General features: G+C 44.8%; 1 protein-coding gene across 2 annotated transcripts in view; it reads right to left on the reverse strand.

Moving 5' to 3' along the window:
- The window catches only part of ap1m3 (adaptor related protein complex 1 subunit mu 3), a 67539-nt gene that overhangs the window by 46978 nt on the left and 7399 nt on the right, over nucleotides 1-13162 (reverse strand). For both annotated transcript variants that reach the window (XM_089001839.1, XM_089001838.1), the window contains one exon: nucleotides 9963-10093. In XM_089001839.1, coding sequence (XP_088857965.1) covers nucleotides 9963-10093 — 131 coding nt within the window. The remainder of the gene's footprint in view (nucleotides 1-9962; nucleotides 10094-13162) is intronic.

A 13162-nucleotide genomic window follows, 5' to 3' on the forward strand; every position in this document is an offset into this window, starting at 1 on the left:
GGTGTGCCCCCAGGTGAGCACCTCAGAGCACAGAGGGGGAGGGGACGAACAGGCGATCCGTGGGACAGCCCCTGGGGATGGGGGTCGTCCCCTGGGCTTGCTGAACTTTCCTCTCAACCTCCCACCTCAGGGCACCCAGGATACGCTGGGCCGGCAGCATGTTGGTGGTGGTCTCCTCCCTTTCTGCCGGCTCATGGATGCGGGATAGGGCATTGGGCTTGGTGTTCTGTGACCCTGGGCAATAGGTGAGAGGAAGAGTAACCATTGGGCCTGTCGTGAGTTTAGTCTCTTGGCAGACCGGATGGCCGCCAGGTTTTTATGGTCCGTGTAAACGGTGAAGGGGTGTTTCGCTCCCTCAAGCCAGTGTCTCCATTCCTGCATAGCCAGGACGACCGCCAGCATTTCCCGGTTGCCGACGTCATAGTTAGCCTCGGCGGGGCTGAGCCGGTGGGAGAAGAAGGCGCATGGGCGTAGCTTCTGGTCAGTGGGAGAGCGCTGGGACAGGACGGCCCCTACTCCGGACTCGGATGCGTCAACCTCGACCGTGAACGGGAGGTCCGGGTTGGGATGACGCAGAACAGGGGGATTGGTGATGGCTAGACGGAGGCGGTTGAATGCCCCCTCAGCGTCGGGCGTCCACCTGAAGGGAATTTTGGTGGACGTGAGGTTAGTGAGGGGGAGTGCCTTCTGACTATACCCGCGAATGAAGCGGCGGTAGAAGTTGGCAAACCCCAAAAACCGCTGGAGCTGCTTACGCGTCTTCGGGATCGGTCATTCAACCACCGCTTTAGTTTTGGCGGGGTCGGCCCTGAGCTGCCCCTGCTCCACGACGAACCCTAGAAAAGACAGAGAGCGGACATGGAACTCGCACTTCTCTGCCTTCACGTAGAGCTGGTTTTGCAGGAGCTGCGCCAGGACCCGTCGGACGTGTTGCCGGTGCTCTTCTGCAGAATGAGAAAAAATGAGAATGTCATCTAGGTAAACGAAAACAAAGACATTGAGGAAGTCCCTGAGCATGTCATTGATCAGATTTTGAAAAACGGCGGGCGCGTTCGTGAGTCCGAACGGCATCAGCAGATACTCAAAATGCCCTAATGGCGTCTTGAAAGCTGTCTTCCATTCATCCCCCTCACGGATACGGACCAGATGGTAAGCGCTACGGAGGTCCAATTTTGAAAAAAATGGTAGCTGACTGGAGGGGCGCGAAGGCTGAGTCCATGAGGGGTAGAGGGTATTTATTGCGGATGGTGATGTTGTTCAGACTCCGGTAGTCGACACACGGGCGCAGGGATCCGTCCTTCTTATCAATAAAAAAGAACCCTGCGCCCAGCGGGGAACGTGACGGGCGAATGAGTCCCGCCGCTAGGGAGGAGTCTATATAGGTGCTCAGGGCTTCCCGTTCAGGTTGTAAAATATGAAAAAGTCTGGAGTCCGGTAATGGAGCCCCTGGCTGCAGTTCAATCGCACAGTCATACGGTCTGTGGGGCGGCAGTGATTGGGCGTTGTCCTTGCTGAACACCTCCCGCAGGTCATGGTAACACTGCGGCACACCCTTGAGGCAGATGGCCTCAGGCGGGCCACCGCGGGAGGGATCTCGCCCTGCCGTAGCCGACCGCAGGCAGTTGGCTTTGCAGTAGGGGCTCCAGCCCTGAATGGTGGGGCCCTCCCAGGAAAAGGACGGGTCGTGGGTATTGAGCCAGGGGAGACCCAATACCAACGGCGTGTTCCGGGAGGGCATAACTAAGAATTGGCGGTGCTCGACGTGATTGCCCGCCACCCTGAGTTTAAGCGGGGCCGTGAGGTGGGTGACTCGGGCTAACAGTCGACCGTCCAGATGGACGATCTCCTTGGGGGGAAGGAGATCGATGAGTTGGCAGCCCAACGAGTCAGCCGGCTGGGGGTCGATGATGCACCCGTCGGCCCCCGAGTCAACTAGAGCCCGCACGGTTTGGGAGCTGGAGGGGCCAATTAGTTCGCTGTCCAGGTCCAACCGCGTAACCGGGGTCGTGGACTTGGCCTCCATAGGTCGCCGCTTGGCCGGGGACTTACAGGGTCCGGAGGTCCTCCGGTGCGACGAACCCCGGGGTTGGTGCGGTCGTTCCCCCCACCGATCAGCAAGGGGTTGGGGGATCCCTCCAGGCGCCGCACGCGCTCGCTGCCGGGTGTGGTCGTCCTAGGCCGGCTCCGGAAATCCTCGGGCCGTAGCTCGCTCTGCTCCTTCTGCCGCTCCCGAAGACGGTGATCCAGGCCGATAACTATCTTGACCAGGTCGTCGAAGGTGGTGCCAGCGCCGCGGGTAGCCAACTCGTCCTTGAGATCGGCGTTCAAGCCGCGACGAAACACCCCCCTCAACGCTCGGTCGCCATAGCCGCTACCAGCGGCCTGATCCGGAAAGCGACGGAGTATTCCGCGGCCGAACGAGCCCCTTGGACGCAGTCGAGGATTCTCCCTTCCGCTTCGACCTCCGTCACCGGATGATGAAACACCCAGCGTAGCTCGGCCACGAAGTCCTGGTACGAGGCGCACAGCTCCGGTCGGGACTCCCGGATGGCCAGCACCCAGGTCTCGGCTTCTCCCGTGAGCAGGCTGGTGATGATGGCTACCTTAGCCTCCTCGCTCACATAGGCGTATGGTTGTTGCTCAAACATGAGCGTGCAGGAACGCCCGGTTTCGCCTGCGTAGCGCGAGGGGTGAGGTAGCTGAAGATCGCGCCTACCCACGGGCGGGGAGGAAGGGGCTGTGAGGGTGGTGATGCATGTCTCCATCTCCTTAAGCCGTTGAGCCAACGAGGAAGTAACATGGCGGACTTCCTCGATCGCTTGGGCCAGCTGGCTCGAACGCTCCGCCTCTTGGACAAGGGCGGCGAGGTACCTGTCTTCGCCGGCGGGATCCATGGGTGGTCGGAGTATTATATCACGTCGCTCGAGGCAAAAAGGCAGGACTCGAGTGACCGGGGGGGGAAGGCGAGTAGGTAGGATCCGAAATACACGGCGAGACAGGTATTGAGGAGCAAGAGTCTTTACTGAGACATGCGATCAAAAAATAACAAACGGGATGGCGAGAGAAGACAAAATAATGGCAGACCTGACGGCAAGGTAATGGCGTGGGTAACTTCCAGAATACTCCGCCGGAGACGGTAGTGTGCGATCAGCAAATATAGTCAGAAGGCACAATCAAAGGAATGACAAACAGCTGTGGGAACCCAGGTGAGTGATGATGGGAGGGGCCGTCTCCAGGGAGCAGCGGAGGAGTTGACAGGAGGGGCGGGGCGCGCCCAGGACGGCGACGAGATGTGACAACATCAGACACATACATGCACTGGAAGCTGTGCAAAAGATTGTTAAAAATAATCACAATAAATTGTTTGAATAAATTAATACAATTTAAAGTATCTAAAATTACAATTTAAGATGTAAATCTGGTCAATGCTTCTGATAGTGAGTTGAGAGCCCCGATGGCCCATAACTGACTGCATAATTCAGATGAAATGCCTCCAAATATATTCTATAAAGATTGAACCACACCAATTCAAACCTTAATGCATCTCATTCCAATTTTGCCACGTCCTCCTCCAACTCTTGCTCTCCGTTACATGAATCACGCCATCATTTACTGGAAGTTGTTTTTCTAAAAAATAATTTCTGTATCTTTTGGTTCAGTTCGTCCAACATGAATTTACTGCTGGATTGACACCAATAAAACTTTGAACTTCTGAAAGATCAAAGGCACACAGTAAACACACCAGTTTAGGGAAGTGTTTTTCTTTCCTTTGTTCCCAAATGTTGTTTAGAAATGCTAATGAAGAACTCTGCAATGGGAATCGGTAGTCTATTGCCAGATAAACACACCAAACTGTCTTTACACACAGTGTGTCGGTGCATGAATAGGTCAGGAACTTTCAGGTGTACAGCAGACAAAGACTGTTTGTGTTGATATGTCTGTATGCACAATAGAAGCATTAGGGGGCTTAGTGTGAATAAATTAACCGCCCCTACTTGCTAACTCCAGACCCATATAATGTAATTTAGGAATTAACTATTTTTTTTCTGATGACATAAGAGAAATCCTTGGTTTCTTACGCGGCATTGAATGTTTATGTATTGCTAAAACTCAATATTCTCTGCATCTTGGAATTTGAGTGAAAACAACAAAACCCCTGGCACTGGAGTGGACACATTTTTGCATGTCTGGCAGTGAATGCGTTAAAAACAAACAAAAAAACCCTAAATGTTTTTTTACATACAAATGACTATTGTTAGAAATACTGAAAAAAAAATGCAAGCCATACAGCGATATGGTGCAGAAGTAATTGACGACATTCGGAAATACCTGAGTGGTTCTCAAATCCAGGGCTGCCCATTTGATACCAGGCCACACAGATTGAATAACTTATATTCTTCTTCTTCTTTTCCTTTCGGGGATTCCCTTCAAGGGGTCGCTACAGCGAATCAGTGTCCTCCATCTTCAGAGGTTTGATTGACATGTTTGTTTTGGCCAGGCTTTTACGTCGGATGCCCTTCCTGACACAACCCTCTGTATTTATCCGAGCTTGGGACCGGCACAAGAAGAAACTTATGTCCCCTTGTGGCAACAGAACAAGAAACTCGCTCAATAAAAGGTTCCCAAACAGCAACAATACCCCCATAAAATTTTACTCAGAAAAAATAAAAGAGAGTACATTTCTTCCCAAACTTGCTGTCAGTACAAATTAGCACCTCATTCTCCCGATATCTAGCGACGTGGCATTTTTCAGCTGTCAACAGAAGATTGCATCAGAATTACCCCAAATTACTGTCCAGTACTTGGTCTTATATCGCTAGTTTGTTCCTAAATATCCATAAAAATAGTTTCTGATGTTTGTATTCTGATGTATACATTCTTTATCGATTACAGGTTGAGTGAACGCTGGCACGTGTGGCTGCCGCTGCCTACCGACAGAAAAACTTGTCCTGTGACTGTAAATTTACATTACTTAAGTTTTATTCATTTTGGAATATAAAAGATGTTCCTTTTTGAATAAATTGCACTTGTCTACAGTACAACACCATCTGATGCATGTCAAGAAGTGCTTCTCTGTCCCATGGTGGCTTTGCACAAGAACAATGGTTATTAACCTGGTCTTCAATCGAACCCTAGGAGTTCGATGACTTGGTTTCATGAATTCAACGGAGCCTCTGCCATGGAGGGTAAACGCTTGAGAGTCTCATTCTCATCTCATCTCATCTCATTTTCCGTACCGCTTATTCCTCATTAGGGTCGCGGGGGTTGCTGGAGCCTATCTCAGCTGTCTTCGGGCACGATGCGGGGGACACCCTGAATTGGTTGCCAGCCAATCGCAGGGCACACAAAGACATACAACAGTCACTCTCACACTCACACCTATGGACAATTTGGAGTGGTCAATCTGCCTGCCATGCATGTTTTTGGAGTGTGGGAGGAAACCGGAGGACCCGGAGAAAACCCACGCGGGTCCGGGGAGAACATGCAAACTCCACACAGGGAAGCCGGACCGGGACGCGAACCGGCGACCTCTGCACTGTGAAGCCGGTGTGCTAACCACTCGACTACCGGGCCGCCCCCGCTTGAGAGTCAACATGTTAATTAGTTATGACATGTCCGCTTGGCCAACACTAACTAGCTGCAGTTGATCACGTGGCATTGCTTGGCCAATCAATGCTGTGGGAAATGTAGTTCGCCTCGTAGTCAATGTGTGACTGTCAAAAATGTGACTAGCACTCCAGTGTGATCCATTTGTTTCTTTTCTTCTTTTTTAAGCATTTTATGGCTGGTGTGACATACTTTGAAGTGATTTATAATCCGGATAATACGATAATTTGAAATATGTACAACAAAGAAGATTAAATACAGTTCAAACATACAGGATTTTACCAACATTAAATAGTCCGACATCTGGTGGCAGTGTATCATGACAGGTAGAGTGATCACATGATTCGCGATGAGTAACAAAGAGTGAGTTGGCTGTCACCAGACAAAATATAGGGACTACTATTATAGATCCACATATGGTGTGGGAGGATATACAGACATAGCCACGGTCTCCTTTGTTGTTTCTTATTTCCTTGTTCTATAAAATAAAAACATTGAGGACATTTGGCCAACCCATGGTGTCCTAGTCAATAACAGCCATTGCGCTAGCCGCCAATTTAGAGTGAAACTACAACACATTTTGAAAACAAGTGTACGTTTTGCAAGTATGAAAGTAATACTACTACTAAGTAAGAAAACTGCACGGATTTGGAGTAGTCATTGCCAACCGTGCGTGTATAAAGAAGCCCCAGGTCGGGGGTCGGCAACCCTCGCCTCTGAAGCCGCGTGTGGCTCCTTAGCATCGCGCTCGTGGCTCTCAGACGCTTTTTCAAAAATGTTTGAAAAAAAAAAAGATGTTGAAGGGAAATACTGTATATATTTTTTTGTTTTAATTTGGTTTCTGTAGGAGGATAAACATGACATAGGCATTCTTAAAAATGTTCAATGCTGTAAAAAGTTAACGAATAAATATTAAGTTTCAAACATTCCTTCCAACGAGGATTTGCATCATACACTGCCATACACTTTTCTATTATCAGGACGGGATTGGAAACCGCAAAAGAATTGGAAGGGCGAGAGAAACATTTGTGTATGATACACCTAAGCTACGAAAGTTAATGCGCAACAAACAGGCATCCCTTGACCTACTCGTTTTAGCGGCCGTTATGGCTGTTGCTCATTAAGGCATGTGTGTATGTGGAAAAAGGGTCGATCGCGGGAGGTTGATTGATCAAAAAGGTTGGCTACAGGGTGCATGCAGCGGAAAAAAATAATCATGAGGCTCATTGTTCATATAAGGGCAACTTAGTTATTTTGATTCTAGACTAAAATAGCTAACAGACACATACGGCATGTGTTTGGATTAATTGGAAGGATTATTTATGGCTGTGACTTGGAGTGAAACCGCGAGACATTTTCAAAACGTGTGGATTGCACGCAAGGAATCAGTAAATGCAAACTGTGCGCCACATTGCCACAGTGATGATCATGTGATTTGTCGCTTTGGCCTTTCGACTTAAGTCCCAACCTAGTTTATATCTGAATTTGTCATTCGCCTTACAGCATGTTAAACATATTCAAATATCCACTGATACAACAGTGTAAGTAGACAACACAATTCCAAGGTTGAAGAAACCGCTTGAAATTGCCTGGACAATGTTTAGGATGGTGGTAGCGGGGTGTACTATGAATAGAGAGTGAAACACGTTGCTGGTACCATAGGCTGGCTGTGGTGAAAATACTAATTCTAAAGTCGGACAGAACTGCCTCTCTAAGCAAGGGGAAACAGAAACAACACTGTTAACAGGATAAACACAGCATGATGGGTGGCACAGTCACTGGCTGTCTGGCTCAGTTCATTTCAGTCATTCGATAAAAGGTCCATTATTTGTAGTAGCTAAAGTCATTAGTTATGCATTACATCACACAATGAGGAATAATGAATGAAGAATAATCAACAGGGTATTTTAATTCCTCAGGATATTGGACATTTCAAATAATGTGTCTTATTTAACTTTTACCTTATATTGAAGCAGCACTTTGTAAAATGCAACTTTTTCTGTGATTTGTGTATTATACAGTAAAATTACTGACATGAACTCTGATCTGTAGTTCTCATAATTACTACTTCACCTATAGATGTAATTGTTCACATTGCCGCTTGAAACATTTTCGGTCATCACAGAGTCCACATTAAATGTAATCATCAGATCGGTTTGGTAGAATTTCAGTCCACGTGACCAGACAAGAACATGATTTTCTAGTACATTGCGTGAGATTACACTATTAATGCTTGCAAATGCTCCAAATTTATCAGTGTGGGATTGTAAAAAAGTTCCTCTGATCATGCACTAGTGCGGGTGTGAGTTTTAATGGCCTGGGTGGTACATGACACGTGGGTGGAAAATATTGCAAAAGCACTCCTACTCTGACTCCGCACATAGGCAGAAGTCCATCTGATATCCATCTTTGTGAAACGTTTCTGAATCAATTGATTGTATAACTATTCAACTCTGGAAAGAATGGAAGATCTGGTTAACACATCTGCCTCACAGTGCTTGCTGGTTGGTTGTCCTGTGTGCCCTGCGATTGGCTGGTAACCAGTTCAGGAATATCCAAGTCCAGTTGTGTACTTTTCTATGTTAGCGGACATAAAATTTAACTCGTGCTGAGTGCTAGTACAAATGTTGATGCGTTATACATGTATATGTCTGATCACTTGCATTACAAGAGACATTTAAAGGACAACCGACGCCTCCGGACAAGTTGTGTCCATAATTTGTAAAATGGCTTCAAATGACTTCTACTGAGCGTATTTTACAAAGATTCCACCGCATATACAGTAAAGTCTCGTTATATCGATATCGGATATATCGATAGTCCCGGTTATATCGATACTATTTCTATGCACGCACGGGGAAAATTACATGCACACAGGGTCGGATATATCGATAGTCCCGGTTATATCGATATTTTTTCGGACTCCCTTGAATATCGATATAACGAGACTTTACTGTAGCTATATTTTACATTTAAAAACGTGCACTGAATATTCACGTACGGCCCGTTAGGCTTTTTAAGTTTTAAGTTTAAGTTTAAGTTTTAAGTTGGTGACGAGTCTGTACGTGACGTCACTAAAGGACCGCCCCTGACCGTAAAAAAGACGCATTGTAGCGGTCCTTCCATCACGTCAATTTATTTTGCTGTATTTGTTTGGTCTGCGGACGTCGTGTTGCACACAAAAGCCGCCAGAAGGCCAGAAGAGGGCGTCCAAGCGGCATATAAGGAATTTATCAGCCTGTGGAATTTATCGCCATTTTGTTCCTCTTTTTTTCTGTAAGAGATTTCCCCCCAATGTTGCCTCAAAATGGCACAAATAAATTCTTTAATCGATTGCAAACATGTATGCTTTCCTCTCCAGAACTATTTGAATCATATTGATTACTGGATGTGTAACAAGAAAGCATATTCTCCAAATCTGAAGCCATTGTTTTGATTCACTAGCAATGCAAGACGTCTTGGCGTGACGTCACGAACTGGGGGCGGGACTTTCTGAAAATGCCCAATTTGCAGCTCAATTTTTTGCAGATTTTGGACACTTTGTCATTTTTATTGGTCACTCTGACGAAGGCAGAAGTCGACGCCGAAACATGTCAGGTATTTGGACACCGACAGTACACTGTCTGTAAGATAGGAATCTGTTTTAAATTACATTTTTATTGGTGTTTTGCATTTGAATAAAAATATCATACCACGTGTTTTGGGTATTTTAGATGCTATAAAACGTTTTTCTGTTGTCAGTTAAAACAAAAAAAGTGACGTCGGTAGTCCTTCAACAGAGAAGTGAAAAACATAAACATGCATGATTGTTTTGAATAGATTCCGCCTTTGCGGTTCAAAGGAATATGATCATAAACAGGAACATAGTCTCAAACAGAAAAAACATTCCATAGATGCACTTGTTTGATTTTTTTTTTCTTCAATTAAAATGAACAAACTTTTTAGCCGACTGTGTCATATGTTGTACTGAAATGCAGACAGGCAGCACAAACAAAGGCAGGATCCAAATAAAGCACCCAGTCCTTTCACCCCACCCCGCCTAAGATTACTAATAAAACAACAACAAAGGCAAACAACAACAAAAGAACACACCCGAGATAGCAGCATTCATAAAACAATAAGCACCAAAACGCTGAATAGTATTAGGGGAGCTAAATTGAATCACGAAAACAACTCAGGAGATGACAAGCAAATCAAGTGATATTATTTTCTTACATGAAAAAGTAGCTTGATCTTATAAATAGCTGAAAATACAAGAGCGCAGACAGTGAAGATTTTGTCACATGTAACTTCAGAATACATATTTCTACTCGTCTCATTGTGGAAGCTACCATGATTAAAATGTTGGTTCTTACTCTTGTAAAATCTTGCTGTCAGTTGTTTGTGGGAATCCAAAATCCATGACTTCATCCATCAGCTCATACACTGTCACGAAGTTGTCACGAATACTCTCCTCCTCCAGCTCCTTGAAGTATTCCTGAAACACCTACACCGACATAAAAGAAGTCTGTTTACTTAAAAAAATGTAAAAGTAATTGTACACGTTTCTATTTCATCATGTCATGCAAAAAATTAAGACATGCATATCTCCTGTTTTGCTATTAACATAACATAATACATAATCCGTATTACACTTCCGGATATCTGAAAAGGGTTAACATAAATGTTACTCAACTTCGATTGCTCTTTGTTGTTATTCACTATCAAAATGGTTTATGTAGTTTTCAAGCATCCAATGTATATGCTTCACAAACATTGAAATTATGACTATAAAATAATAACGACATTTCTCGCAGAATTCGCTCTGGCGTAATCATGGTCTCGTGCTTTCCATTTCATATTGATGAGTGATGTATCCTTGGTAACACAAACATTCTACATATTCTCATGATCCATACTATCCATCCATTCAGCCATTTTTAACCTCATGCGGATCGCGGTCAATCTGGACCCAACTATCTGCGCAGAAGCAAGGGGACACCCTAAAGTGATTGTCAGCCAATCAAGTTCTAATTATCCTTAAAGGACAACCGACACAATTTTTTTGTTTCCTAACTGACATAGGAAAAACATTTTATAGCATCTAAAATACCCAAAACACGCAGGCTGATATCTTTCATCAAATGCAAATCACCAATGAAAATGAGTTAAAATGTCCCAAAACTACTTCAAAATGAAATCGGAGATGGCGAGTTTCAGAAGGTCCCTTGTTCGTGACGTCACGCCAGGACGTCTTGCCTTGCTCTAGAACAGACATGGGCAAACTACGGCCCACGGGCCACATACGGCCCGTTAGGCTTTTTAATCCGGCCCGCCGAATTTGCCCAAATTATCGTAAAAACAGTGTCTGAAACTCATGACAAAAAGTTAGCGGACAACAGGGCAGATAACTGAAAAGTTGCCTGCCCCATTTTTCACAACTTGAAGCACAATGAGTCAACAAATCACATTAAAAAACATTGTCACAAAGTATACAGTTTTTTTTAAATCAAGAATGTAACTACTACAAATGCTACCTTGCTTAATTTACGGTAAATGTGCATGGCTGTAGATTTTGCTGCAGTAGTCGATTGTCATTGTGGTGCACAATGCAACGTTTGCATTGCATCCTATGAGCCACTAAGCCCCTTTCATAAGTCTCACGTACACTTTACAGTCACGGTTTAATGTAAATTTACGTTTTGTAGCGTCACATATGTTGTTAGCTTCTTTTGAATCTTTCTTCTGGGCTGAGGTTCTGTGCATCTATTTGGGAAAATGACATGCAATTGCACGACTTTATAACGCTTGCGAAAGTCCGGAAGAAAGAAGCAGGCTTCTGATTGGCTGCCGTGCCGAGTATGCAAATTTCAACTGCAGGTAGCCTATGTCTGTGTGCTCGGCGACGGTACACGTGTATTGTTTTTTGCGTAGGTATTATTGAGCTTAAATATTTTGTTGTTAATAATATGTTTTGAATGTTGAAAGTGATTCCATTTTTCAATAAATGTTGATTTCTTTAACTTTGCCCCTTCAATGAAAACTTATTAAAAACAGACGCAATCTTGATAAATCACAGTGCATATGTTATTTTAATCTATTTCCATTGCCTCCTCCAAGTATCTACGAAATAGTATGTAAACGCCATATTCCTTGAGACCATTTTTTTTTTGTTTCCCACTGACATCAGAAAAACGTTTTATAGCATCTAAAATACCCAAATCAGGCAGGCTGATGTTTTTAGTTAAATGAAAAACACCAATAAAAATGACTTCAAAATGAATCCGGAAATGGCCAGTTTCAGAAGGTCCCACCCCCTTGTTCGTGACGTCACGCCAAGACGTCTTGCCTTGCTCGAGAATCAAAACAATGGCTTCAGATTCGGAGAAGATGTTTTCTTGTTACTCATCCAGTTATGAATATGATTCAAATAGTTCTGAAGAGGAAAGCATAAATGTTTGCAATTGATTGAAGGAGTCCTCCCATATCAACTCGAGCCGTCAATGACAGCAATGTAGCACCCAGAAAATGCAGAAGATTGCGCCCAAGCTCCGTTAGAAATGGGCTGATTTGTCAGCTGGGAATTTGTGTCAGCGAATATCAAATAGTTGTCTTGGTGCAACACACAACGATTCACCATGGCGTTATTTATGTGTTTTCCTTCTAATTTCGCCATCAACACGGATCAACACGAAGTTTTCAGACCAAACAAAGTACCCAAAATGCATTGTGTGTCGCTTTCACGGTCAGGGGCGGTCCAAACGTGACGTTACATGGGGGTCGTCATCAACTCGAAAACAAGACTTCATGAATATTCAGCGCAAGTCTTAAAACGTAAACTATAGCTATATGCTGTGGAATCTTTGTAAAATACGCTCAGTCAAAGTCATTTGAAGTAATTTTATAAATTATGGACATAACTTGTCCGGAGGCGTCGGTTGTCCTTTACTGCTTTAGGTTTAGTATTTCCGGCCCAAACACTCCCTCCAAATGCTCCTGGCCCGGCCCCTCTGTCAAATTTTAGAACCCAATGCGGCCCGCGAGTCAAAATGTTTGCCCACCCCTGCTCTAGAATCAAAACAATGGCTTCAGATTTGGAGAAGATGCTTTCTTGTTACTCATCCAGTTATGAATATGATTCAAATAGTTCTGAAGAGGAAAGCATAAATGTTTGCAATCGATTAGAGAAGTCTTTCCGTATCAATTTGAGCCGTCAGGACTCCATTGTAGCGTTCCAGAAAATGTACAAGATGGCGCCCAAGCTACGTTGAAAGTGGGCTGATTTGTCTGCTGGGAATTTGTGTCAACTAGTCTCAAATAGTAGTCTTGGTGCAACACACAATGATTCACCATCATATTTTTTATGTTTTCCTTCTAATTTCGCCATCAACACGGATCAACACAAAGTTTTCAGACCAAACAAAGTACCCAAAATGCATTGTGTGTCGCTTTCTCGGTCAGGGGCGGTCCAAACGTGACGTCACGTCAGGAATCGTCACTAACTCGAAAACAAGACTTCCCGAATATTCAGCGTGAGTCTTAAAATGTAAAAAATACAGTAAAGTCTCGTTATATC

Source organism: Hippocampus bargibanti, linkage group LG07 (genome assembly GCF_051943395.1).
Source record: "Hippocampus bargibanti isolate YZ-2025 linkage group LG07, ASM5194339v1, whole genome shotgun sequence".
NCBI lineage: Eukaryota > Metazoa > Chordata > Actinopteri > Syngnathiformes > Syngnathidae > Hippocampus > Hippocampus bargibanti.